Source organism: Zonotrichia albicollis, chromosome 3 (assembly GCF_047830755.1).
Source record: "Zonotrichia albicollis isolate bZonAlb1 chromosome 3, bZonAlb1.hap1, whole genome shotgun sequence".
Taxonomy (NCBI): Eukaryota; Metazoa; Chordata; class Aves; order Passeriformes; family Passerellidae; genus Zonotrichia; species Zonotrichia albicollis.
Window position 1 is genome coordinate 72,866,707 of NC_133821.1, and position 23,945 is coordinate 72,890,651.

The 23,945-nt window shown below is 39.6% G+C and overlaps 1 protein-coding gene across 2 annotated transcripts; it reads right to left on the minus strand.

Annotated features, from left to right (window-relative positions):
* TRMT11 (tRNA methyltransferase 11 homolog) lies at positions 1 to 23,887 on the minus strand. 2 transcript variants are annotated; one of them, XM_005487746.3, is made up of 13 exons: positions 23,668 to 23,886; positions 22,195 to 22,260; positions 21,353 to 21,426; positions 20,056 to 20,137; positions 19,865 to 19,957; positions 18,707 to 18,841; positions 16,943 to 17,099; positions 12,268 to 12,348; positions 11,479 to 11,643; positions 10,060 to 10,132; positions 9,225 to 9,356; positions 5,924 to 6,044; positions 1 to 600 (listed from the first exon to the last, which is right to left on the minus strand). In XM_005487746.3, exons 1-13 carry the CDS (start codon positions 23,740 to 23,742, stop codon positions 469 to 471), a joined length of 1,386 nt encoding a protein of 461 aa, XP_005487803.2. In that variant the 5' UTR covers positions 23,743 to 23,886; the 3' UTR covers positions 1 to 468. The 2 variants fall into 2 exon arrangements, with proteins under 2 accessions (XP_005487803.2, XP_074393952.1); XM_074537851.1 differs by lacking the exon at positions 1 to 600 and adding an exon at positions 6,686 to 6,759 and having other exon boundaries at positions 23,668 to 23,887.
* Positions 23,888 to 23,945: the final 58 nt, after the last annotated feature.

Here is a 23,945-nt window from a genome sequence, read left to right on the forward strand (position 1 = left end):
AAGAATTAAAAAAACCTCACGCCAACCTTGGTTTATTGTACCCCATTTACAAAAAAAACCAAAACAAATGAAAATGATCTTCTTAATCAGCAATCCCTGATCACCACCACGTGTTTTTAAAACAGCCAGATGTTCACAGTTTAAGAAGCCAAATAATACTACTACTTTCTTGTAAACGTTAATGGTGAAAGAACAATAATAATGGTTTTAGTCAATCATCATTAGTACTTGAAAGTACAAATATAAATTAAATAAGACTCAAAAAACTTGTACAATAAAATCTGCTATAAACAAAGCTAATTAAAAAGAACTGCTCCCAACCTAGGTTGTGGGTTTCATCTTGTTTTAAAATTAAAAGCAGTTACTTATTTTTCTGAAGCATCCAAATGAATGTTCCTATCCAGATGTCCTTACAAAGAAACACAGTCTTCATTCTTTTCTCATTTTTTAAGCTGTTTATATAATATTTTACTTCTGATTGTCCTTTTCTTCCTTGGCAATCCTCTTTGTCACACCACTGAAGTACTTCTCACGGAAAGAATTGTGTCCCCTGTACGGCATATACTGGCCATCCAACAAGTAAGAGTTCTCATCTTGATCCTGCATGGCACCAGAAGACAAACATTAGACTTGAGGGTAGTGTGTTCAGCATGTATTGAAAAAAAAAAAAGACTGAAAACCAGACTTTTTCAAACTATGAGGCAGTTAGGTTTTTGTTTTACAGTTCACCAGCACACACTTAAGTCACTGAAAATGTCTCAGCTGACATCACCAGAATCCCACCCTGACACGACCAAATGAGCACAGGTACCATGCACCACACTGGTCACTTTCCAGAAAAAATATTTTCAGGAGAATTCAGTCAGTCAGAGGTCTGTGGAAGGCAGGCACAAACAGAAGAGGAACACAAATGGTAAAATGAGTTCCTACAGTTACTGAAGCACATTCAGAGATTTTTTTTTTCTGTGCAACATTCATGTATTTCTGAAAGTTAAAGTTGACACAGTAAATCCCCACATATAATACCTATTTGACACCAGCCAAAAACACAGTTTAGAAAATTGGCCCACTGTATATACAAAGGTTTAGTTCATCATGTACTATGGCTTTATACAATTAAGATACTTGTCAGCTAACATTAGCAACGCTCTAAGATAAACATTACATCAAACTTTAATCTGAGTGTTAAAGAAAACTGATGGCAACTTCTAAAAACAGTTTAATGCTTCTGGGTGATGTCAGTTTCTCATTATGCTCAAAAGCAGGAAGGAACAGTGAGAAGGAGCCTCACACAGAACAACTGAGCAGCCCAAGGAGAAAATAAAAACAAACACACAACAGAACCAAGCCTCTATTCTGCCATGTGTTTCTTCTCAGGTTTTTAACCAATGTAGTAACATTGACATTGGTTCACTACCTTAAAACGTTTAGTTATTTGTTCACGTTCAAAAATAAAGTTTCTGCAGAATGTTTTAGCATCAGTAGAAACATGGAAGTAGATTTTAGTCAATATTTTCATATCACAAGAGTACTACAATGCAAGGATGCACAAGATCCTAGTGGACAATCTCTCCCTTCAGCTCTTTTGTAGCCTTTTCCAGGTTTTTACCTACTGAGATCAGCACCTCTCCTAGCTCCGGAGATCTTAACGAGCATTCTAAGGGAGTGAAAGAAAAGGTTTTTCAACAAAGCAAGACTCTTGTGTGCATGTAGAAAGGCCCTCTTCTGGACACAACGAGATATTGCTTCAAAGAAGGTCTCACCTGCTACAAAAGCAGATATCAGGAATGTGACACCAGCTTAAATTAACTTGCTAAATGTTCAGTGGCATGTAGATATCTATTATATAAAGCATGTGCACCAGCAGCAGCAGCTCTATTTCAATACTGCACTGTTGGAAAATAGCAGGAGAAAGTTATTTCAGGAAACCCAATGCAGGCACAGTATTATCTATTGTCTTTTGGTCACCTGTGAGACACTGCTGTTTCCATGACTATTCTCAGGCTGATAAACAACAGGCTTTTAACATGTTTGTGAAAAAACTGAAAATTACAAAATTACTATAGACAGACAGGAAATAAGAAGGATTCAGGACAAACTGCTCTCACAGCCAGCCTGTACCCATTTCTCCAGCCACTCTTGGAAAAAGAGCACTTTTGTCTTGAAATTCCAGGTCAGAAATCCTTCTTTGACATAAACATATGTTTTTATATCATTGGGATGCTTTAACAAGAATGCTATGTAATTCACTTATTTTGAGAAATGGATGGGATATTTGACCCTAATGAATAATGCTACATAGATCAAAGATACTCTAAGATAAAAATGAATCCCCACAACCTCTAAGAGGTCATGCATGTGTACAACATTCATCTTGATTCCATAGGAAACAAAATGCTGATTCTTGGGGAATAGATGAAGGAGTAAATGCCCTTTCCTCCACCACCAAGCTGGTTAGGGCAAAGAGAGGATGTGCTGTGTAGAAGAACAAACTTCAAGCAGGGCACAGGTGTAACAGAGGCATCCGCATGCACCAGATGGAAACAGGTTTGGTGCACCACTCCACAGCAGAACCTCATCTCGAAAATCCAGGCCTGATCAGGAGCTCTGCAAACACTGCTCATTAAATGAGAGATCTGCAGTCAGGCATGGATTTCATAGGAGAGATTACAAAGGAAGTTCCTGGCCCACATCGCAATAATTCCAGTCTAAGAGGTTCCACTCCCTACCTCTTACCTGTATACAGGCATGACTGTCTAATAAATATGGCAATTACTTAAAAAAAAAAAAAAACAAAACAAAACAAAAAAACACCCCAACCAAACAAACACCAACAAGAATGGGAATTGCTGCTTAAAAAAGGGAAAAGAAAATAAGAAATCCCGAACTACCTACCAGTCACTACTGAGATTTACTAGTCAAAGGAATTCTAAAGGCAGCGTAAGGACTGATCAAAGTAACTTAAATTCTTGGATTTCAGAGACTAAGGACTTTCAAACAAATTCTAAATTTGTTTGAATTTACAATTACACTATTGTGTATCAAGGAGCTGAATGGGTACAATCTGAACACCGGGGATAGGCTTCATTTAACTCTACAGAGAAAATAACTTGTTAAAAAAACCCTTAACAATTTATTTGTTTTAATGACAACATTAAAATAGGTTTTAGAGATCTCTAATAAATAATGAAGAGGAGGAAGAGAAGGGGATGCTGAATGATAACAAGAAAATGTTTTTCTTTAAATCTTGGGAAATATTAAGTGACTTTCTAAAGATTCTTATTCATCTAGCTTGTCCCAGTCCAGCTTCAGGGTAATTACCCACATTTAGTTTTTGTTTTTAAAAAAAGTCTTCCTAACCTTATCACTGTTTCCTACCACTCCACATCTGGTGCTGGACAGTAGCTATAGAAACCACTTGTGCTAATGTTATACAGCTATAAACAAAAAGGAGCAGTTACCAAACCAGAGACAGCAGGGTCATACACCCAGGAACAGACACTGCTAAATTCAGCAGGAAAAATTCTACACCAGTAACAACTCTGGAGTGACCATGTAACATGGAAATTCAGCAGGGTGGGTTTGTGTGCCTGGTGCTCCACAGTCCCTCCCTGGACAATCACATGCTCAGAGTTTGTCCTTCAGTGAAGTTTTCTGTTACATCTTACTACATCATTTCTAGGCATCTCTCTTGGCATTAAAAATGTGGGATGCCTCACAAGGAGGGGGGAACACAGGGCTCTGGGCTGAGGCTGCAGCTGCCCCTGCCTCACCCAAGCTGAGTTTTGGGGTGACAGTGTGCAGCTGTGCCATGGGGGATGTGCATTTTGGGGTCAATGCTGTGCTGGGGGAACAGTAGCAAAAGTTGTCTGAAATGGTAATTAAAAAAACCAAAAAGTCTTCTGCTCATATTGTGCACACACTGGAAGAGCATATTCATATCAACACTGAGTTCAGGAAGAAATCTTTTCCAGTTGGCACAATTTCACTGTAAACTTAAAAAGAACAGACTGGATGCTTACAAGACAGTAAGTTATATACCAGGTTTATGAGGTTCTTAATAGAACAAATGATCTTCATGCTTATGACAGATCAATACTTCACCTAGACATACTCACTTTTTGCCTACCCTTTGATCTCCTTTTTATTACAAACCATTCCAATCAAACTGCACCACCAATTTCAACAATTGACTGAATTCATCTCCAGTTAAGAGTTTATTTAAAGTGTTAATAGTGAAATCAAAATTTGTTGTGAAATCTGCAGTTGCTTATTGGCGGCAAACACTGGGGAAACCGAAGAACTGCATAGTAACAGTAACATGATTTGTAACATTTCTCATCCATTTGCAAGCCCTGCACTAAGCTGAATTAAAAGGCAACTGAGGGCCTGTTACAAACCAGTTTAGTAATGCAGACAGGAACTGTCTGGAAACATAAATGTTAGGTATACCCATAAAAATTCACTCTTTCACTTAGGAAAAAGAAAAGCAGACAAAATTATAACTACTGAATTTTATGGTCCTATCTGGCAAGAAACATCCAATTCAAAGGTTGCTCAGGATATTAATAGAGGAAAAAACATGTTCCAGGTAAGAGACACTGGGGTGGGGAAATCCTAGACACCAAAACAAGGTCCTAAACTAAGCAGGCAGTGGCTAAGGACTCAACATGAATTTTGTTCTCTAGAACAAAAGTTTTGCATCATCAGAAACAACACATGGGTTCTGGTATCTTTAAATTATCTAACACACATCTGGAACACTGAATGTAAGCACTTGCGCAGTCTTTTCTAAGCAGCAAGCCTGCCAGCTAGTCTCAGGTGCTCAGAGCTAAGCACTTCCAGACATGAACCTGCCAATCCATGAACTGAAGAACAGGTGATGCATGAGAGGAGAGTAACAAATGACACAAGTCTGCTTGCAGAAGGGCTGATATATTTTTTAGGTTAAAATATGCTACCCTACAGCACTGGTAGCAATAAAACTGCTGTCAAAAACCTCCCTGAACACCCTGAGACGCACATGTCAGAAACTTTCATCATCTACCCTGCTGGTTTGCTACTGGTGAAGTTGGCAGCTCGGACGCTGAGCTCCACACAGAGTGTTTAGAGAAGTTCAGGTGTTGCTTGAGAACTGCAGTCACCACGAGCATTAAGAAGGCAGCACTGAACCCCTCTGTGTCAGCAGGGCAAGCACCACACAGACACTGCAGCCTGACTGCATCTCCTGCCACCTGAAACAGCGCTTCCAGCTGACAAGCAGTGCACTGAAAACACTTGCTCACTGCGTGCATTTTCATTAAGAATTTGCCTCACATGTGTTCAGCATTTCTTTTAACAGTATTAAGAAAAAGAAATAGCAAGAATGAAAAGGAGATCTGAATGCCATATTCCCTGGTCCCAATGCCTCTCCTGAGGCACTTAGTGTGCCACAAAACAAAAACAGAAAAAGATCCAGTGCGCTTAGCTGTACTTGTCACAATTTCAATATTATTCCAAAGACTAAAATGTACCACTATAAAGATGAAGTAACAGAATTAAAGGTCTACCTGTACTGCAAGACCCACAAAGATATTTAGTATTTACTTGGGCATTGAGACACACTTTGCAATCAATGAAAACTTAGGCATTAAGGCAAAGTCTCTGTGGATGGGATTTACAAGTAACCGTAAGTTCAAAGATTTTTTTCACACTATCAAGGGACTTTTTCAGGATGAAGAGTTTACAAAAAAACTGAGAATAAAAAGGAAGAAACCAAAACCAGAACAGTCCCTTAAATCACTGCTCAATTTTACAAAAGCTCTAACTCTGATCATAAAAACCAAAGTGTGACAGAAACAAGGATCAAATGCTGAATAGCTCGAACTTGTCACGAACACAACAGCTACTATTTTACACAATATGATCAAGAACTCAAGCTTACCTTGAATTCTTTCACCTTTTCCATGGTTATGAGGCGCCTTGATGTGTGGCTGGAAAGCAGCTGCTCGCAGTTGCTAATAAGTTTCAGGCACGGATGGCGAGGAATGATCTCTTCTGTGTATCTGGAAGAAATACTCATTCTTAGTGCTGTAGGCTCATGAAGTGGAAAACCTGCATCTGAAACAAAATTCTTACAGACACTTCAAAAAAAGGTTCACAGTTGAAAGCTGTTATGCACTTTAACCTGATTAAATAAATTCAGATATTACTGCTTCAGAGTTTTGACATCATATATTCCAATCATCTTGACATGCAGTGTGTAAAATAAATTAAAACCCCACAGTAAAGAGACACTCCCCCCATTTTCTGCATGTATTTAAATTATGTTAATGTATGTACATCTGGTCCTGCCTGTAAAATTTCAAGTACAAAGTACCTCAGCCAACCAGGAACAACAACTTAGAGCTCTGATTTTAAAGATATTTTCCACAGTCAACATATATGAAGTTGCAGGAATAAGAGACTTATGGCTCCCTAAAAGGAGATCACAGCGATTCAATTTCAAATCTTATTAAGCCAGCTCTTATTAGACAGTAACATTCCTGAACTTCAAAATTTGGTATTACAAATTTATCTCATTGTAATTACTTTTTCTAATGGCAAAAAAAAACCCACCATCATTTAACATTAGATAGGATTTAATTATAAACCAACGTTGCTACTATCTACAGAAGCAAGAGTTACAGTGTTTTAAATGCCCCACCTCATAAACACACTAGTTTCTACAGAGAAAGTGCTTTCTCTAAATTGCCTTCAATCCTTCTATTTCTCCAAATGCTGAAAGAGAAATTTAAAGATTTAAGAACTTTGCAGGGGACTAGAGCAGCAAGAAGTATTAACCTAGCTAGTATGATAAATATGAGATAGCCTTCCTATATACCAAAACATAGATCAGCCATTTCTTCCTAGATTTTGTAATAAGCTTTCATGTAATAGTTATGAAAAGATAACACAGAAAATGGGTTCTGGTATTGTTAGGTATGATTTTGTACAAAACACCTGCTCCTATGATTCTCCAGTGTTTGGGGGTTAACAGAAGTCAGACACTGAAACAGAACCAAACAACTTAGCATCTATAACTTGAATTTTAAAAGTACAAAGGAGATTCACATTTTTCCTGTAAAGAGGTGGATTTTCTGAATGAAAGCAAAGGTGTTGGTCTGGATTAAAAGAGGATCTATCTAGGTGCTGGTGGAAAACTTGGCATTTCTTAAGATAACACAGAGCTGTTAAACAAGTAACTCAATCCCAAATACAGATATGCAAATAAGAAAAAAACCCAAACAGTACTGCCTCTTTGTTTTCCTCCAAAATTTCCAGACCATAAAACTACTTTTCAGTCACTTCTCATGGAGAAACAAGTATCTGCTTCAGCTAGATGAAGTCAGAATATGCTTTAGCAAAGAAGAATGAAATTAATTCTCAACTGCTTTTTCTATTACACGAGACTTTTGATGCATCCAGTACCACCAAACGGTCTCTCTTCTACAAAGGTAGGCACCTGGCCACAATATTTAAAAAGTTCCTCTCAATAATCATACAGGAGGCTGACTTTAATGGAATTAGAAGAATTTGGACTCAACAATGATTTCAATGTCTGACTGAAAGAGTAAACTCTGGAGTGAGATGCTATCTTGAAGAGGGAGAGATCACTATCACTTTGTTAAAAAGCCTTTTCTGTTAGCATTAATGAATGTATTTCTACATTCTTTCAGGTAAAACTCAGAAACATGTCAAATAAGAAATACAGAAGCAATGATTTCAACAGACATCCAACCCAATAGTTTCAGCTTTAATTTAAGGTAATATACAAAGATCTCAAATAATGAAACTCAAGGCAGGTGTTGCCAAGGGATATTTGATAATGCAACATGTTAGTAAAAAATCTCTTCTCCCCACTTAATTGCTTTAATGCCCCATGTTCATTATTACAGCTGAAAATGAAGCGACTCTCCTACTATTCTATGCTAATTTTAGCAACTTTAGTATTTCAAGTCATAGTATGATGTACAAATTCACTTTTAAAAAGTCATCTCAACTAGACCTCCCCAAAACAGCAACTAAAGCTGATCCCAAATATGCAGTTCCCAAGTTATCTGAAGTGAAACACTTTGCACTGCTGTAGTGAGGAAGTATGCTTTTACAAAAGTTCAATGAGCAGAAAGAAAAACACTGTTATCTTGATGAATAAAATAAATTCAGTAATTCCAAAGAGATTTTATTGACATGAAAATCTGCTATAATACTATGAAAGGCATTCATTGCTGTGTCTCTGAATTGTCTTATGAGAAAAAAGGCCTAAAATATCAATTTTATCATTTACTAAAAAATACAAACTACTAAATGCACTCTCCTGTTACAGAAGCATGCAACAGACATGGCTCCTTTTGATTTCCAAATTGGCAAAATAGCTTGAGATATATAGGACTACCCCAAGACATATGCAAGTGAAACTAGGGACAACCACCACTTTATATAACAGTACAGTTTGCTGTACACAGAAATATAAGACACTGTAGAAACTACCTTCAGAGCACATTTGTATCTGGAAGGCACCCTGAAACAGCTACTGTACATCAACTCCTCACTTTACAGTAAAAAATCTTTATAAAAACAAAACAAAAAACCCCCTCAAACCTAATCTAGGAGATGCTGAAATAAGGCATGCGAACAGCTGGTTTTCCTTACGCACTCAGCTCCGATCCCAGGCTGCACTCCTGAGCAGACAGATCCTGCAGTCTCTGCTGGCCTCTCCCGTCCCTAACAGGGCTGCTCTCGGATGTTCCTGCCTCTCACTGCCATCTCTTGGTCGTTTCACTTTTATTTCCCAGAAGAAAGCTAAATCAGTAGTGCCAAACCCCAAAGAATCAAGGATGACTTTTACACACCTCTATCAACTACTTTAGCAGAAACACACACTAATACCAGCCTACTGTCTTAGAAGTCTAACTGCACCTTGAAAGTCTAACTTTTTAAGCTTAAATCTCAACCCACATGACATGCATTTACAATGATATGCAAAGGCATTTTCTGCTTGGTAACAGTCAGGAACTATCTCCATTCAAAAGCTCTGTTACAAAATGTGGCCTCCCTCATAAAAAGTTTTAAAATACAAAGTCTGGGCATTACCCTTAAGTGCTGGTACTATGGAAGCTCCCGATATACTATGTTCCAGAGGAAAGCACAGAGAGAATGCAGCATCCCTTCTGACACCCAACACAGCAGAATTCAACAGTACATACTCAGGCCTGTATATGGGCAGCCAGTAAACCAATCTTCCTCCCATCACCAGATGTTCTGCCCCAAACTTCAAGAGGTCAAAAAAGATGTCACTTAGATGGTAACTGGATGAAACGAAGAAGTGATTTTCTGTGCTGAACAAAAACCATACAAGTGTTAGCAAACAAGAGCACAAGTAAAACCTAAATTTTTAATAATAGCAATTAAAAAAAATATACCAAGCCACAAAAGCATTTTCTGAGCTTTGCAAAGCTACCTAAGACAATGCAGGAGTACAATTTCTACTATGAGGAATACAACTTCTCAAGTTCCCCCTGCCTCTTTGATTTCCACACATGCTAAAGATGAGTCTAAAGAACCACAGGTATGCTGGCAATAGTTACTTTGCACAGCATCTTTCTAAAGGAATTAAAGTCAGAAGGCAAGGCACTGGAGAAGCCATGGGACATCTCTGAGAAGAAAGGAGCAGTGGAAAATGCAAAAGAAAAAAGTTGAAGGTAAAATTACAGGTATTCCATTTTAGAGTGATTTCGCAGCCTGCAGGGACCAAAGAAAACTTTTCTGGAAATACATGCTAATGGTGGCTCAAAGAGGTGAGAAACAGGATTCAAAAATCTGAACATATGAAAAGGATGAGGGAAAACAAAACCAAGAAGGCTTCAGGAAGTGACACAGTGGTTTTGCAAAGAGAACAAAAAGGGTTTTTCCTCTTTAATTATAATTGCTACCATTTTTAAACTTCTGACAGCCAACCAAGATGTAACAAACATTCTAAAGCTGGAACTGGGTTTCCATTAAGACATTTACATTCTATAGCAGACAAGACAGCTTCCCTACCTTCTTTCAACTGATTTAACTGTTTCCTTTTGTGATCCCATTCTGCGAGGAGCTTCTCTGATACCATATGGTGCTAGACAAAGCACAAGCAAAATGCAGAGATGAGAACCTCACACTTTGTCCAAATAACACACAGTTACACCATACATACACCAGAGTGCACAAACTGTGGCTTATACAAGGTTAAAAAAATGGAAAGCTTTTATGAAGTTAAAGTCAGTAAGGGAAATTTCTTTAAGATCTGTTGAAAGTTTCTTGCTCTAAAAAGTATTTTTTTCACTGTTTCAAGGAAGTCCCTTCAGCTGTAAGAGCTACACGTTTGCTACATGACAAAGGACAAATGCTGTGATTTTTCTTAAAAGATATTCCTTAGATTTCCAACATGTGACAAATAATCTCATCCTTTTTTGTTTGATAGACATGAATATGTCCCCTATAGCACTTAACTAACCTTTTTCAAAATGAAATTAAGTATATCAGAATTTCTTGCCAGCAACATTACACAAATGGTAATTCTCATATGTAAGAACCAGAGAAGGTTTTTTCTCAAACCTTTTTTGCACATTTCTAACAGCATAACGTAGTTACTTGTATGTTAATTTGTGAGATTTGTTTCAGCATCACAGAAGCACCAATGTAACCACTGCAGAAGTTTTAGAAATGGTTTCACACTCAGTTCTAAGTCCATATTAATATTCTACACAGTCTTGGTGTTGAACAGGCCAAATAAAAACTAGCAAGCAACCCACAAAGAAAAGTCACACTTCCTATTCCTAATGAATATGAGTGTGTCATTGTAAAAGCCAGCACTTGAGATCAGAAATTGCTGTATCAAGGTCTTCATTTATCCCCTTAGTTTCTTTTCCCTCTCTTACAAGACAAATAGTGTTTAGTAAATAAGTTTCTAAAAAAGCAGAGAATCCTTTCAAACTGCTCCTGCTTCCAGTAGCTAAGTGTATTGGAAACACATTAAAATTTCTCTTTGGAAGCATTACATTAAGCATTAACACAAGTCTCCCAAAGTCCATCAGAGATGCATGGCAGACTCCAATGTGCTGCCAACAGCAACACAGACCACCCTGGTAAGAAGTCTCTATGCATCAATAATGTGATGCTTTTACTGAAAGAGACTTCTTCAAAGGATGATTTTCAGCCACATTGATTTCTGCTGGTGAACATAACATGCTCTACATGGGAGAAAGTGTTATTGTCAGCTTTGTTACACATTAATAATTATCCTTAAAATAAATGCAGAGACATCGAATGCAGATCCAATTTCCACAGCGCTGCTCTCGACAATCATCTTCGGAAACATGGAAGCTGCAGGCCTGAGCACTGGCCCAGGCATTTCATCAATGTACACAGGCAGCAATGTTTCAGTCACTGTTATTGGGCAATGAAAGGCAGTAACAAACTCACGGTCTGTAATGATTGCATCAAACAACATCCCTGTTCTCCATACTGGCCTTGAAAAATCAGCAACCAGTGCATCGAGGTAGTATTTCTCTAAACCATACTGTCGGAGGTTTGCTCTGATATTTTCATCTGGCCCTCTCCATTTCTGGTTTTTTCTGCTTGCCTTGCCTGGGAGGGGAAGGGGAATGGAAAGGGTAAAAAAAAAGCATACTCAAGAAACTATTATATAAGAAGAGCTTTCATATACTCTACCATTTAAATTAAAGGAAAATAATCAAATGTCACCAAAAAAACCTGTCAAAACTTCACAAGTAGTAACGAAAATTGAAAATTCAAGAGAAAATTTCTGCTGCACCATCTGCACAGAGTGCCAAAGAATACATTTACAAAAATGTTGGTTTGCAAGATGCTCTTTCCATCCACCAGTCACAACCCTGCCCACTAGGTCAAATATGATTTGCATATTTGCAGAGAACAATGAGATGAGGGTTCCTGGCTTAGGTTTTGAAGAGCTTCCCACATCAGGGGTTAAAAGAGCACACAGCTGTGGTAATGATTATTTGGAACTTTGTTTTGGTCTTCATTATTCTTTTTCAAAAATATTTTCAGCTTAAAAGTAAGATAATATTTTAACTAGCGTACATGTAAATTGGTGAATAAAAACTAAGCATGACCAAATAAATCCTGCAAAGATTAATGCTGCTTTAAAATCCACTAAGCATCATCTGCTACTATCAGTCTTCTTAAATTACAGGGGGTAAGATTTCAGTGGCTTCAAAATATGTAACATACCTAATCCATGGATTGTGTTGTAATCTATATCAGTACCACACACATATGCCCCAAAATGTGCTGAGGAGATCAGAAGGCCACCTAGACAGGGAAGAAAAAAGGCAAAATATAAACTTCTGTCATAAATGTCACCTGCATTAGGATTTTTTTCCTCAGGAACTTCAGGAGCCTACAGCAGCAGCACACTAGACCCAAGGAAAAGAAAAACACCCAAAACAAACACCAAAAAAAGAAGTAGAACTATCAACCAGTTAGAATCACTATGTAATTATATCAGACATAATAACACTAAGTCCTTTGTCTGCTCTACATGATTTTCCTTATCTTGCTGTGCCCTATGTCACTCCTCATCTCTGGAGATTGTTCAGGAGTTTTGTTTATGGCTTTTTGTATTTTAAGCAGTAAGATCCTTTAATCATTACATGAACCAAAACTTTTGATTCTACTTTGCAAGGAGCAGAATTTCAAACTGTTGTCAAACAATTGGAAAAATCATCACCAAACAAATGGCAGTTCTACTATGTCTGTTTTAAAAGTCAGTTTCTTTAACCGTGTCCAAAAATCAAACTTCTATAAGGTGGCTATTACCATATTGTAAGAAACAATGGTCAAGAGCCTTACAAATGTAAATATCTCCAGTGTAAACATAAATATCAAAAACATTTCTGCAATAGTTTTCAAGTGTGAAAACTACACACAAATCATTTGTCCGTGAGTAGGCTGCCTGCTTTGTCAGTAGCACTTATTTTGCAATAAAACCAGTATTTTTAATTACTGCAATTGCAACATGGCTCCCTAATTAAAAAATAAAAGAACACCATACCAAAAGTGTGATTTCCCCTTGAAATTGACAACAGTTGAACAGCCCACAGAAAAGAATAAATGCCATTAACTCTTTAACAGCTTCCAAATGAAACAACAGACAGACTGCAAGGGATGGACAGATACCTGTGAGGCCAAGTCTTTATTAATTAAGAAACTTTGTGGCTACCAGAATGGTTTAGAACAGAACAGAACTGAGAACAAGGCTGCGAACCCCACTGATGTCAAGAGTCCTGCTAAATAAAGGGGATGACTGCCGCAGGATGAAGGGCTGACAATGTGTAAGCTGGCTGGGGGGGTGACACCAGTTCTCCCATTCACCAGGAGCATGGAAAGAGGCATCCCAGGTGGCTGCACTGTCCTGAGGACCAGCAAATCCCTCATGTGCCCTGTCTGCACCAGAGAATTCTGCACCATATGGTAATGAACTCTACCAAAACCAAAGGTGAGGAAGAACAAAAACACTTTTAATATTCCTCTGCTTTTTCTTGTGAAATGGATCAGGGAACAACAAGGTTACTCACCCCAAAGGAATCACCCATTTCCCTTCTTGGCTGCAATCCCTCAGAACAGATGGGCAGTACATCCAGAGGATCAAGACAAATTTAGCTAGCCCTGACCCCAAGTATGGCATACCACCCAGTCCTACAAAAAAAGTAAGAAGAGAGTCCTTTGCCCATCCAAGAATATTTTTAATTACAGGCAAAAAAAAAAAAAAAAAGAAGCTCGGAAATCATGAATTTACAGCTTTTAATAAATGGCAGCTTGTACTAGTTCAACTGTGTTCACACAGAAGGTGCACAGACACTTACATGTCCTTACATGGCCAGCCCTTTGATCAGTATCTGAAAGGGTTAATCAGGGAATCACTCTGTCCCTGGTGACCTGTAGCAGAATGATGATGGCACAGAGCTCCATGCCTTTCTACCACACACTATTCTCCACCTCTTCAGCACAGACAAGGTCTGGTCCTCCAGGACGTCAAAGAAAAACATCCTGTCATTTACAACCATGCAGCATCACAAATATCTTCCAAAAGAACAATCAACGAGATTAATGAGATAACCTGAACTGACTGTCTAGGAGGAAGCACAAAACAGTCAGGTAAAAGACCTGATTTATTCTTCTAGAAGCTTCCAGGCCTTCTTCTGCCCAATGCTGAGGAAAGAATATCTAAACATGGATGGAAGTTAAAAACAGAGTCTTGGCCATTCCAATTCTGCTTGACAATAAAAAGGGGAATCAAGTCTTCTAAAAGCCAGCCTGCTCAAAAAGCACTTTATATTCCAAGGAAAACTGCCAATTGTTCATAGTATAAGAATACTAACGTGAAAGACTTATGGTTTGGCTCATGCAGCAAAAACCAGTTTGTGTGCAACTAGCAAGAAGCATTTTGCACGGCCATTCTGGTTTGGTCTTCTATTGGTTTATTACTGGTTTACTCTTCACTTTATCAGTGTAAAAAAACAGGCAGAAATACAGACAGGTAACAAAGGTGCACTAATAAAGAAATCTCAACTGCAGTTCTTCAAAATGCTCCTCAGATCCTGAATATATATTTTTCTAAACCCATCAGCTCAAAATTACTTCATCACTCTGAACTCCAAACCACTTCCCAGAAACTCCAGTGACAGGGCACCGTAGTACTGACAAGCTCAAAATCTTCTGAAGGTCCTCAAGAGACAACCAAAATTCCTGGGGTTTACTCAAAAGGAATAAGTGCAAAAGCCACTGTTATTTAGTCATAAATACACTCTACTGACAAATGGCATGCCACCCAGTATCTCCAGCATCCCCCTTAATCTCTACCCTTTATATTACAAATGTCTAACAAAAAAAATTATAATTGTAATTTAAACTACTAGGCAATTTGGGGAGGATTTTGTGTATGTTACCTTTCAAACTGAAACACAACATTTATCTTGAATTTCTATAGCTTTCTATAATTTTTATGTGATTTTTCTTCTTCTGTCTTTACTCTTCCTTTTTTTCTTCAATTTTCACTCCCAAGAGAAAGAATGGTCTCAGAGACTTTATTTTGTGATTTAAGTTAGCAGATTTTATAAGACAAAAAGCCACAGATGCCAAAATGAAACCAACTGCTAAGAGGTAAATAGAGGGATTTCCTGAACCTTTCAAAGGAAAAGCACAACAAAGAGGAGAAAATCTCCTAAGATGATATTATGTATTAAAAAAATCAGGTCCTATAAGAATAAAATTTAAGATAAAAACAGAGAGTTCACCAAACACTTCTGTTTCTGAAAATATCATATGCATGCTCTTTTTCTATGGCACAGAGAAGACACATACTAATAAGAATTTATCCTATCAGTGTAGTCTTCTCTCTCCCTAACTTCTCTGCAGAGATTTTTCTCCATCTTACCATTAATATAAGTATTTTTAAATTTATGCATTTCACATGTGGTCACCTTGACTAAAGTTTAGCAAGTTGAACATGAGTCAGCAGTGCCCTGGCAGCCAGGAGGGCCAAGCGTGTCCTGGGGGGCATCAGGCACAGCATTGCAGCTGGGCAAGGGATAGTCCTGCTCTGCTGTAAGCTGGGACGGCCTCACCTCGAGTGCTGGGGGCAGGTTTGGGTGCCACAATATAAAAAAGAGATTAAATTATTAGAGAGTGTCCACAGGAGAGCAACAAAGAAGATGAGGGCCTTGAGGGGAAGATTTATGGGGAGCAGCTGAGGTCACTTTGTCTGTCCAGCCTGGAGAGGAGGAGACTGAGGGGAGACCTCAGTACAATTTACAGCCTCCTTGCTGGGGAAAGAGGAGGGGAAGGCACCAATCTCTTCCCTGCGGTGACCAGTGACAGGACCCAAAGGAATGGCCTGAAGCTCTATCTGGGAAGTTTTAGGTTGGATATTAAAAAATACCCAGACTTGGTTGGGCACTGGAGTAGGCTCCCAAGAGAAGTGGTCACAGCCTGACAGAGTTCAAGAAACATTTGGACAATGCTCTCAAGCACATGGTGTGACTCTTGGGGATGGCTCTGTGCAGGGCCAGGAGCTGGACTCTGATGATCCTTATGGGTTCTCTTTAACTCAGGATACTCTACAATTTGATTCTAGGACAGAAACACAGCCTTTGCTACATTTTGGAAGAAACTACTCCAGGTAGCTTAACACAATATACTCTGCTATAATTATATGACACAAGCTGACACACTAAATCAGCTATTTCACATCCAGCTGAGTTTCCCTGAGGCAAAAAGTACTTCAGTGCCATGCACAGCAATACGTGGAGTAAAAGCTCCCCCTCCTGGCTAAGATAAGGAAGGCTCAGCTGGGAAAGGGTACCTTGTGTGAGCCCTAATATCCTGACCACAGGCTTTGCACAACCAAGTGTTCCTCATGGAATGCTGCCATGACCTCACTATTGCTATGTTGTGTTGTATGACCAGAAATGCCCTCAGCACTACCCTAAAGAGCCAGCTCTAAAATGCTGCTTCTTAATGTCCCAAAAGTGACTGCAGCAAGTGCTTAGCCAAATTCCAATTCCTGGTCACTTTCATCTTAAGCAGTCCATGAAACACATGGATTGGTGCTTAGGCCACGTGGTGTAAAACCCAACAATGAAGACAGACCTTTTAAAAGCGCAAAATAAACTGTTTACATCTCTGGAATTTGGTCTCCTTCCTCCAAAATCCCTTTCAGGTTAACAAACCTTAATTTTATAAACACCATTTTGCCTTTGGTATCATCTCAAATATCTGTTGAGCACCAGAAGTCATGACACTAGGTAAAAGAGTAGTGCAAGGACAAACACAATATTCCAGTTCTTTCCACCAGCTAAAATATATATATATATATATATATATATATATGTATGTATATATATACCTGTTCCAACAAATGGATCATACACGATGTCATTGGGTTTTACTCTCCCATGGTTTGCCATGATGAAAGAGAGGCAGGCATCCATGCTTGTATTTCCAATAAAGTGTCTCTTCTTTACACTGTAGGATTCAATGAGTTCTCTTTGGCCATCTGCAATCTGTTGAAACATTTAAAATCCATGTCAGATCCTGGATACAAGAGATAAACAGACACACTGACACACCTTCCATCCAAAACCAGGTAACTTCACTTCATAACATATAACCTTGCTTTCTGAGGTCTGAAAATATGACAGGCTTCTTTCCAAGCAACAGACATCTTGGTTCAACACTGGGTAAATTTTTCAAGACACAGGTTAAAAATGTACAAACATTTTAGAGAGAAAATTCTTAATACGAAATTATAATTAGAGTAACTTTGCTATTATTCCAAGCATCAGAAAAACAATTCCTGGCAATTCATAGTTAAAAGGATTTCAAAAATATGAGGATTAGACATGCACATTAAGACATGCATGCACACACAGGGATGCTTGAAGTCAGACAGAATTTCTTTCTTCACTGGCATTTCTGTCCCACTCAAAATCCAAATTTAGAATAGCATTGACAGGTGAGAATTTGAGGGAAAAGCAAACAAAGACCTAATGCTCGCATTTTTACACCAGACTTCCAAAGTACATTGGAGAAGACCAAAGCAATCTGAAACAAAACACATTCAAACACTATCCAACACTATCCTTCCACCTCTCTCAGCATCAGTCTTACTGGGTTAACAAAATACACCTGCCTGTTTTTTCAGGTTGGCTTGCTCATTTTTAAACACTTCAGGAATTCAGCAGAGATGGGACAATGGGACAGCTGCAATGTTTCGCAGCATTACCACAACCCAGGGTGCTCTCACATCAATCACAGGCATGGAGGATATTCACAGGCCCTAACAGATAGCTTGAATCTCTAACAGTGGCTGTAACACAAGCTGCACAACCTCTGCAGTGGTTCTCCTTCCTTTCAGCTGCCCTCCACCCAGGACACTGCAAGCACATATTCCCACCAGTGGCTAGTGTCATTCTGGGAGATATCCTTTGAGGAACCACTTTTCCCTCACAGAAACATCAAAGACCAGATCAAATTTCCTCAGCATGTCCTAATAATGCAGCAGGTTTAGAGTGCACAAGGCCAGCAAGCAAGAACATTTGCAGTGAAGACCACAGATGGTTTTTGTGCTTGGTTCCTTCTGCACTGCCGCTGTTCCCTCGGGCAGGTGCCTGCCTGTGGGCTGGACTCACTGATGTCCAAAGCCTCAGAGATCAGTCTGCACCTTTCCAAGGAGGTGCCTGCCAGGATCACTTGAAGCACTTACAGAATGCTCCAGTGAGGCAGATGCCACTCAGCTGGGCCACAAGCCATCTACAGTTCTGTACATCTTTCTATGTGCTTGGAACAGGGGCTTTCAGCTACTGCCAGGTCCAAAAAAATGTAACACACCACCCCTGCTGTGCTGAGTCCTCTCAGGGGATGGCAAGACAAAGGTGTGTTTCCAGATACAACTTCATTTTTTTTCCACCTCCAAATTGTTCATTAAAGCCACTTTTTCCTAGTCACAGCAAGGACTTCCAAGACTTGCTTCAGAGTATTATGCAATGACAAATTCAGACAATGGTATTTTCTCCTTCTATTAAAGTCAAAACACTTTTTACATTTAAACTGAAGTACGCTCTCCTGAAAATACAAGCTTGCAAGAACTGAAGCAAACGTGCTCACGCACCCATCTACCAAAATACAGATGAATGGGCTCTTCTGGAACATCATTTGGGTTCATTCCATAGTCTTCCAAAATCCAAAATACGTGTTCTGGATTCTTTAAATTTACTTTTCCTTTGAATGGTAGAAACTCAAGAGCCTATACAATAAAGAAAAACAGAGTCAAAAATAAACAGAGTCAATTGTTTTTAAATAGGTACCTTCCCCCTCAAGAAAAAACACCAAAAAAACAAAAAAATCAGCAAAACCCTCACAATTTCACTTGTAAGAAATGGTATATTAGTACTAAAAGTTCAATTTCCACTGGTTTTTTTGAAATGCCTTTCTTCTAAACAAAAATATCTCAAATGATTAAGGTTTAGAAATTGGGAACCACAACACCTTTTATAATCTGAACAGAAAATTCAACTTCCAAGGAAATTAATGGTGCATATTAATTATGCCATTTTCAAGTGATAGAAACAACAATGATGATAAACAAGGGGATGTGAAATTTCAGTGATGTGCAGCTACAATTGTTTACATACTTAGCATTATTTCATGTACACAAAAACTGAACCAACAGGGAAAAATAGCTACTACTTATACAGATAATTTCAGTCTCTGAAATGAAGTATATTGAATAAATAGGTGCCAAAATAGAATGTGGAAGAGCAGAAATAAACAGTAATTTGGAAAAATGTCCTAAATGAAATACTGATATAGTTAGGAGGAGAGCACAAGTACACATAAGAACAGGAGATCAGCACACAATCCACAGCTTGCAGCTGAAGTCACTTGTTCCACATTCTGCAACAATAAAACCCTAATAAAGAGCTCAAGTAACAGATTTTCCAAAAATTTAGAACCTAACTTGGCCATTTGAAACCTCTAGTTCTCAGCAGCAAGCTTTGGTTGCACACCAGCACATTGGGCTGAAATCAGCAGTGCTATTTGTTTGGCATTGTATATGCCTTAAACAGCCAGTTTATAGAGGGGGAGAAAAAAAGCTGTGAATTTTGAGAGAATGTTAATTCAGACACAAAAATCTCATTTAGACCTGATAAGATATAAGCCATAAATTTCCTTAAGATCTTGAAGAAACCTAAATACACTGATAGCATGGAATAAGAACAATATGAACAGACAAAACTAAATAAAGATTTCTTAACCATCTACTTACATCAATCTTTTTTATTTTCTGTGCTTGGGTCAGTGTTTTATTAAATGTATGAATATGTACTTTGTAAGTAGAGTCTGACTGTAGATATGGAAGCTGAAAAAAATAAAAGGCAAAGATATTTAATTAGTACAGATGCAGTGCTATTCAGTGGGCTTAAGGAACCATAGTATCCAGATTCTTTATTTTTATACCATCTTGTCTGCTGGATAGTTCTTCAAAGATGCATAGAGCTCCCCTGCAGATTTTCCATGGCCCCACAGTTCAAATATAGACCTGAAATTACAAAGTTTTTCAAGTCAGTCACACAGAGCAGGGAAAACGCCTTACAGATACTTATTCCTTTTAACCTACTTGGCCAGTGTATTTAGGCTTTAATTCATAGAGTATTAAAGTTGACATTTAATTCTAGACAAACGTTTTAGTTTTTGTCTGTAACAAGTATTTTTAATCACAGGCTGATATTTCACTGACGCTCTTCTTTGTTTGGTAACATGCACCAAAACCTTCAGAGCTTTTCATATTCATTAGCAGTGCAATGGAGGTACTCCAGTGATCTTATTCTAAAACTAACACATTTCCCCACAATCACCTGTAGGACAGAAAAATAAGCCATGGGCTAGTTATGCTTTGTACATAGAGTTAGCATACATTTGCTGAGAGTGCACAGTGTGCAGAACATCTGAAACCTTTTTGTGTCACACTTTACTCCCTGAACTGCCTGCAGCTGCTTTTTGAAGTGCAGTGCTCCACTCTTTAGGCAAGAGTGGAGAGCCCAAGTCATTCTAGATAAAACTGAATAGCTTAGACATCAAGCACTTAACAGGGACTGTGCAACGTTCTGCAGAGGAGACCAAGCTCTGAAGAACACAGCACAGGCACCCCAAATTTAGTATGGTCAGAAGGACGTAATACACCTGTGCTGCTTCTCATCCTGAACCATACTTCAAGGCCTCTCTCACACACCTCACTGGAAATACCTGCATGTTATTCAGACACCTCTAAAAATGACCAGCTGGAACAATCACTCTCCAGCATATTCTTGTGCTCTTGAATTTCCTAGAAGGGACTCTGCTGCAGCAGTCAGGGCTGAAGGCTCAGATGAGGGAGGGTGACACAACCTTTCCCTTCCATGATTGTCAGCTTCCATGTATCACTGGTTTTATCTTTCAATTCCATACATATTTTAGAAAAAGCCACTAACTCAACATTATAGAAGGCACATAAAACATGAGTGACACTACAAGTGCTGTCTCTGGAGTGAAGAACACCATTTTGAGACCCTGAATTGATCATACACTGAGTAAAGAGGACAGACAGGGATGCTCCATAATCAGTCCTACAGGAGTCCTACAGGCTCCAGTAGCACCTTCTCAATTCTGGAGGGAATCGGAGACTATTTTATGACTCCATACAAAATTTTTATATTTGCCATATTAGAAGAAAATTCCACTGCTTGTGTTATTATTTACAACATTTTTAATCTCTTACTTTGCACATACTGTCCGCTTCATTAGTCCCCTCGCCATCTCTTCTGAAGGAATATTGAGAATCCAAAAGGGAGACTGCAATCAAGAGAAGGTAAGTCATGCAAATACCTAGGATGTCACATGAATTACACAATGACACAGTTCTGTTCTATAAAAACAGAAAATGCATACTGAAGATTAAAAAAATTAATAAAAAATACATCTGTTACCTTTAATCATACAGAGAACGTGGGGGTAAAAAAATTAATCTGAGACAAAACTGTTTACTCAGCTTGAATGTGTGAGAAATTTTGTTATGTATTTAATTTTCCCAACATAACTGACTTGGTAAAATATAATTTGCATTTCTCTTGATTATTCATCCACTAAAGATTGGAAATACCTCGTAACAGGTTTACTGTTTAGCAGCAACTAAATCCCAATAACATTCTCTGGCCAAGCACTGAGACCAGAATCATATGGCTTCTTAACTGCACTCCTCCAGTGTCTCACTGATTTAGAGACAAACACCAACTCCAAACTGCTGCTGAGTGCTCTCAGGGTTTAGATATCCTAAAACGCGAGAGCCTCCCAGCAGGTGGCACTGCTTCTTTTCATGCTGGTAAGAGAAGACAACCTGAGGTGCATTTTGTGCATCTTTTTACTAAAGAGTTCTGTTTTGTGCATATTTCAGTAAAGAGTTCTGACCCTTTATTGAAACTGAGAAGTCAGTTTTGGGAAGATTCCCGAATTTCCTAAGAAATTTCAATATTTATTCAGATACCTACAATTAACAAAAATACTGTAAAGAACATACTTGCAGACCATACACACACTCAAGTAAAATAGTTGGTCCTCACTTACATTTACACGAATTTCCTGCTCGCCACTGAATTGTCCGCCACAAAGGGAGAGCAATGATGTTATTTCCTAAAGTGAAAACATAAAGGTCAGGATTTAGAATCTTATAAAGAAGGAAAAGGGAAAAAAGAGAAAAGAGAAGAAGCAGCATGACACAAATTCTAATAAGATGGTGGATAGGGCACACATTCACAAGTAAATTCAGATTGTACACACTGTTCATTAACTGAAAATTAAGACCTCCCTGCTATAAAAACAGTTTTCTCAAAATTCATTGGCAAATGTCAGGAAAATTTCAGTGATTAAACCCCACCATTTCATATATTCTCCTTCATCAGAATCTTTACTGTTCAATCTTACACTCTCACAACATTATCCACTCTCTTCTTGAAATATTTTTCTGACTAGTTCCCATAAAAATGGTATTTCAGTAGTAACACTGACTCAGGGCCAGGATCAGTAGATCATCTGGCTAAAAAAATCTGTCCCTGCTTGTTCCATTAAGTTTTTGAAAATCAAGTTCCTTGCATTGCTCATCACAAAACCAAACAAGCCAAGCAGTCACCGAAATAAAGGAGAAATGGTTCTGCTTCCTTCAGCAGCTGTATCACCAAGTGTCACCAAACCTTGGTGATAAAAAGAAAAACGTTCTGTGTTACACATGTATCATCTTCTTTTTACTTCATCCGACGACCTGGCCTAAAGAAAAATCAGGATGATCGCGAATGGAACTCAGGTTTCAGTCCCACGAAGCAAATAGGAAAGAGAACCTTAATGGCAAGAAGGAAAATAAAAACTTCAAGACACGTTAAACATTTTGTAACATGTGACAGTCCAATCGATGAGGGAAGATCACCCTGTGAAGCGGACCATGGCACTGAGTCTTCCCCTGCACACGGCAGGGACGGGGACTCCACCAGCGCCCGGGCAGGGCATGGAGAGCGGCCCTGGCGTGTGCCCAGGGCAGCTCCAGCCGCTCCTGCACCCAGGGCACGCTGCCGGGAGCTGACGGATAACTTAACCTTCTAAATTAGTCACCAAAGCCAAGACTTGAAAGCATTTTTGTAACCTCAGCTTCCGCTTCTCTCATGGAGCCCCGGGTACTCTGCTGGCAACCTGTCTTAGCGCCAGAGGCTGTGGAAAAGCGAGCGGCAAGGAAAGTGCTGCCTTAAAGCCACCATGCGGAGGCTCCCCATGAGCCTGGAGCAGGAGGGAGAAGAGGGAGCCTGGGGGTCAGACGCGGGAAGGGGCGAGGGAAGGGGGGCCGGGTGCTGCGAGCCCCCGGCTCTCCCGGAGAGAGGGGACCCCGGCCAGGGTCCGGCTCCCCAGGCACACCCGGGCCCGCGCTGCCCGGGAGCGCCCCGGAGGAGAGGGGAGGGGAGGGCAGCGCCTCACTCGGCCCCTCACTCGGCCCCGGTCCCGGTCCCGGTCCCGGTCCCGGTCCCGGTCCCGGTCCCAGCCCCGCGCGGCGCTCACCGGCAGGCGGAACTCGAGGTGCTCCTGCGCCAGCAGCAGCAAATAGCGCCGTAGCGGCGGGACCGCCAGCGCCATGTCCGGCCATCCCCCGCCTCCCGCATGCGCCGCCGGCAGGGAAGGGCGGGAGCGGCGGGAGGAGCCCGGGAAGGGGCGTGTGGCACAGAGACCCCCGCGGGCCCTGCAGCGCCCGGAGCGGGACACGGGGCTGTGCGAAGTTTTCAGGAATTAGTGCTCACTTCATCTCCTTCCCATCCTCCTGGTAGTTATATTTTAGGTGT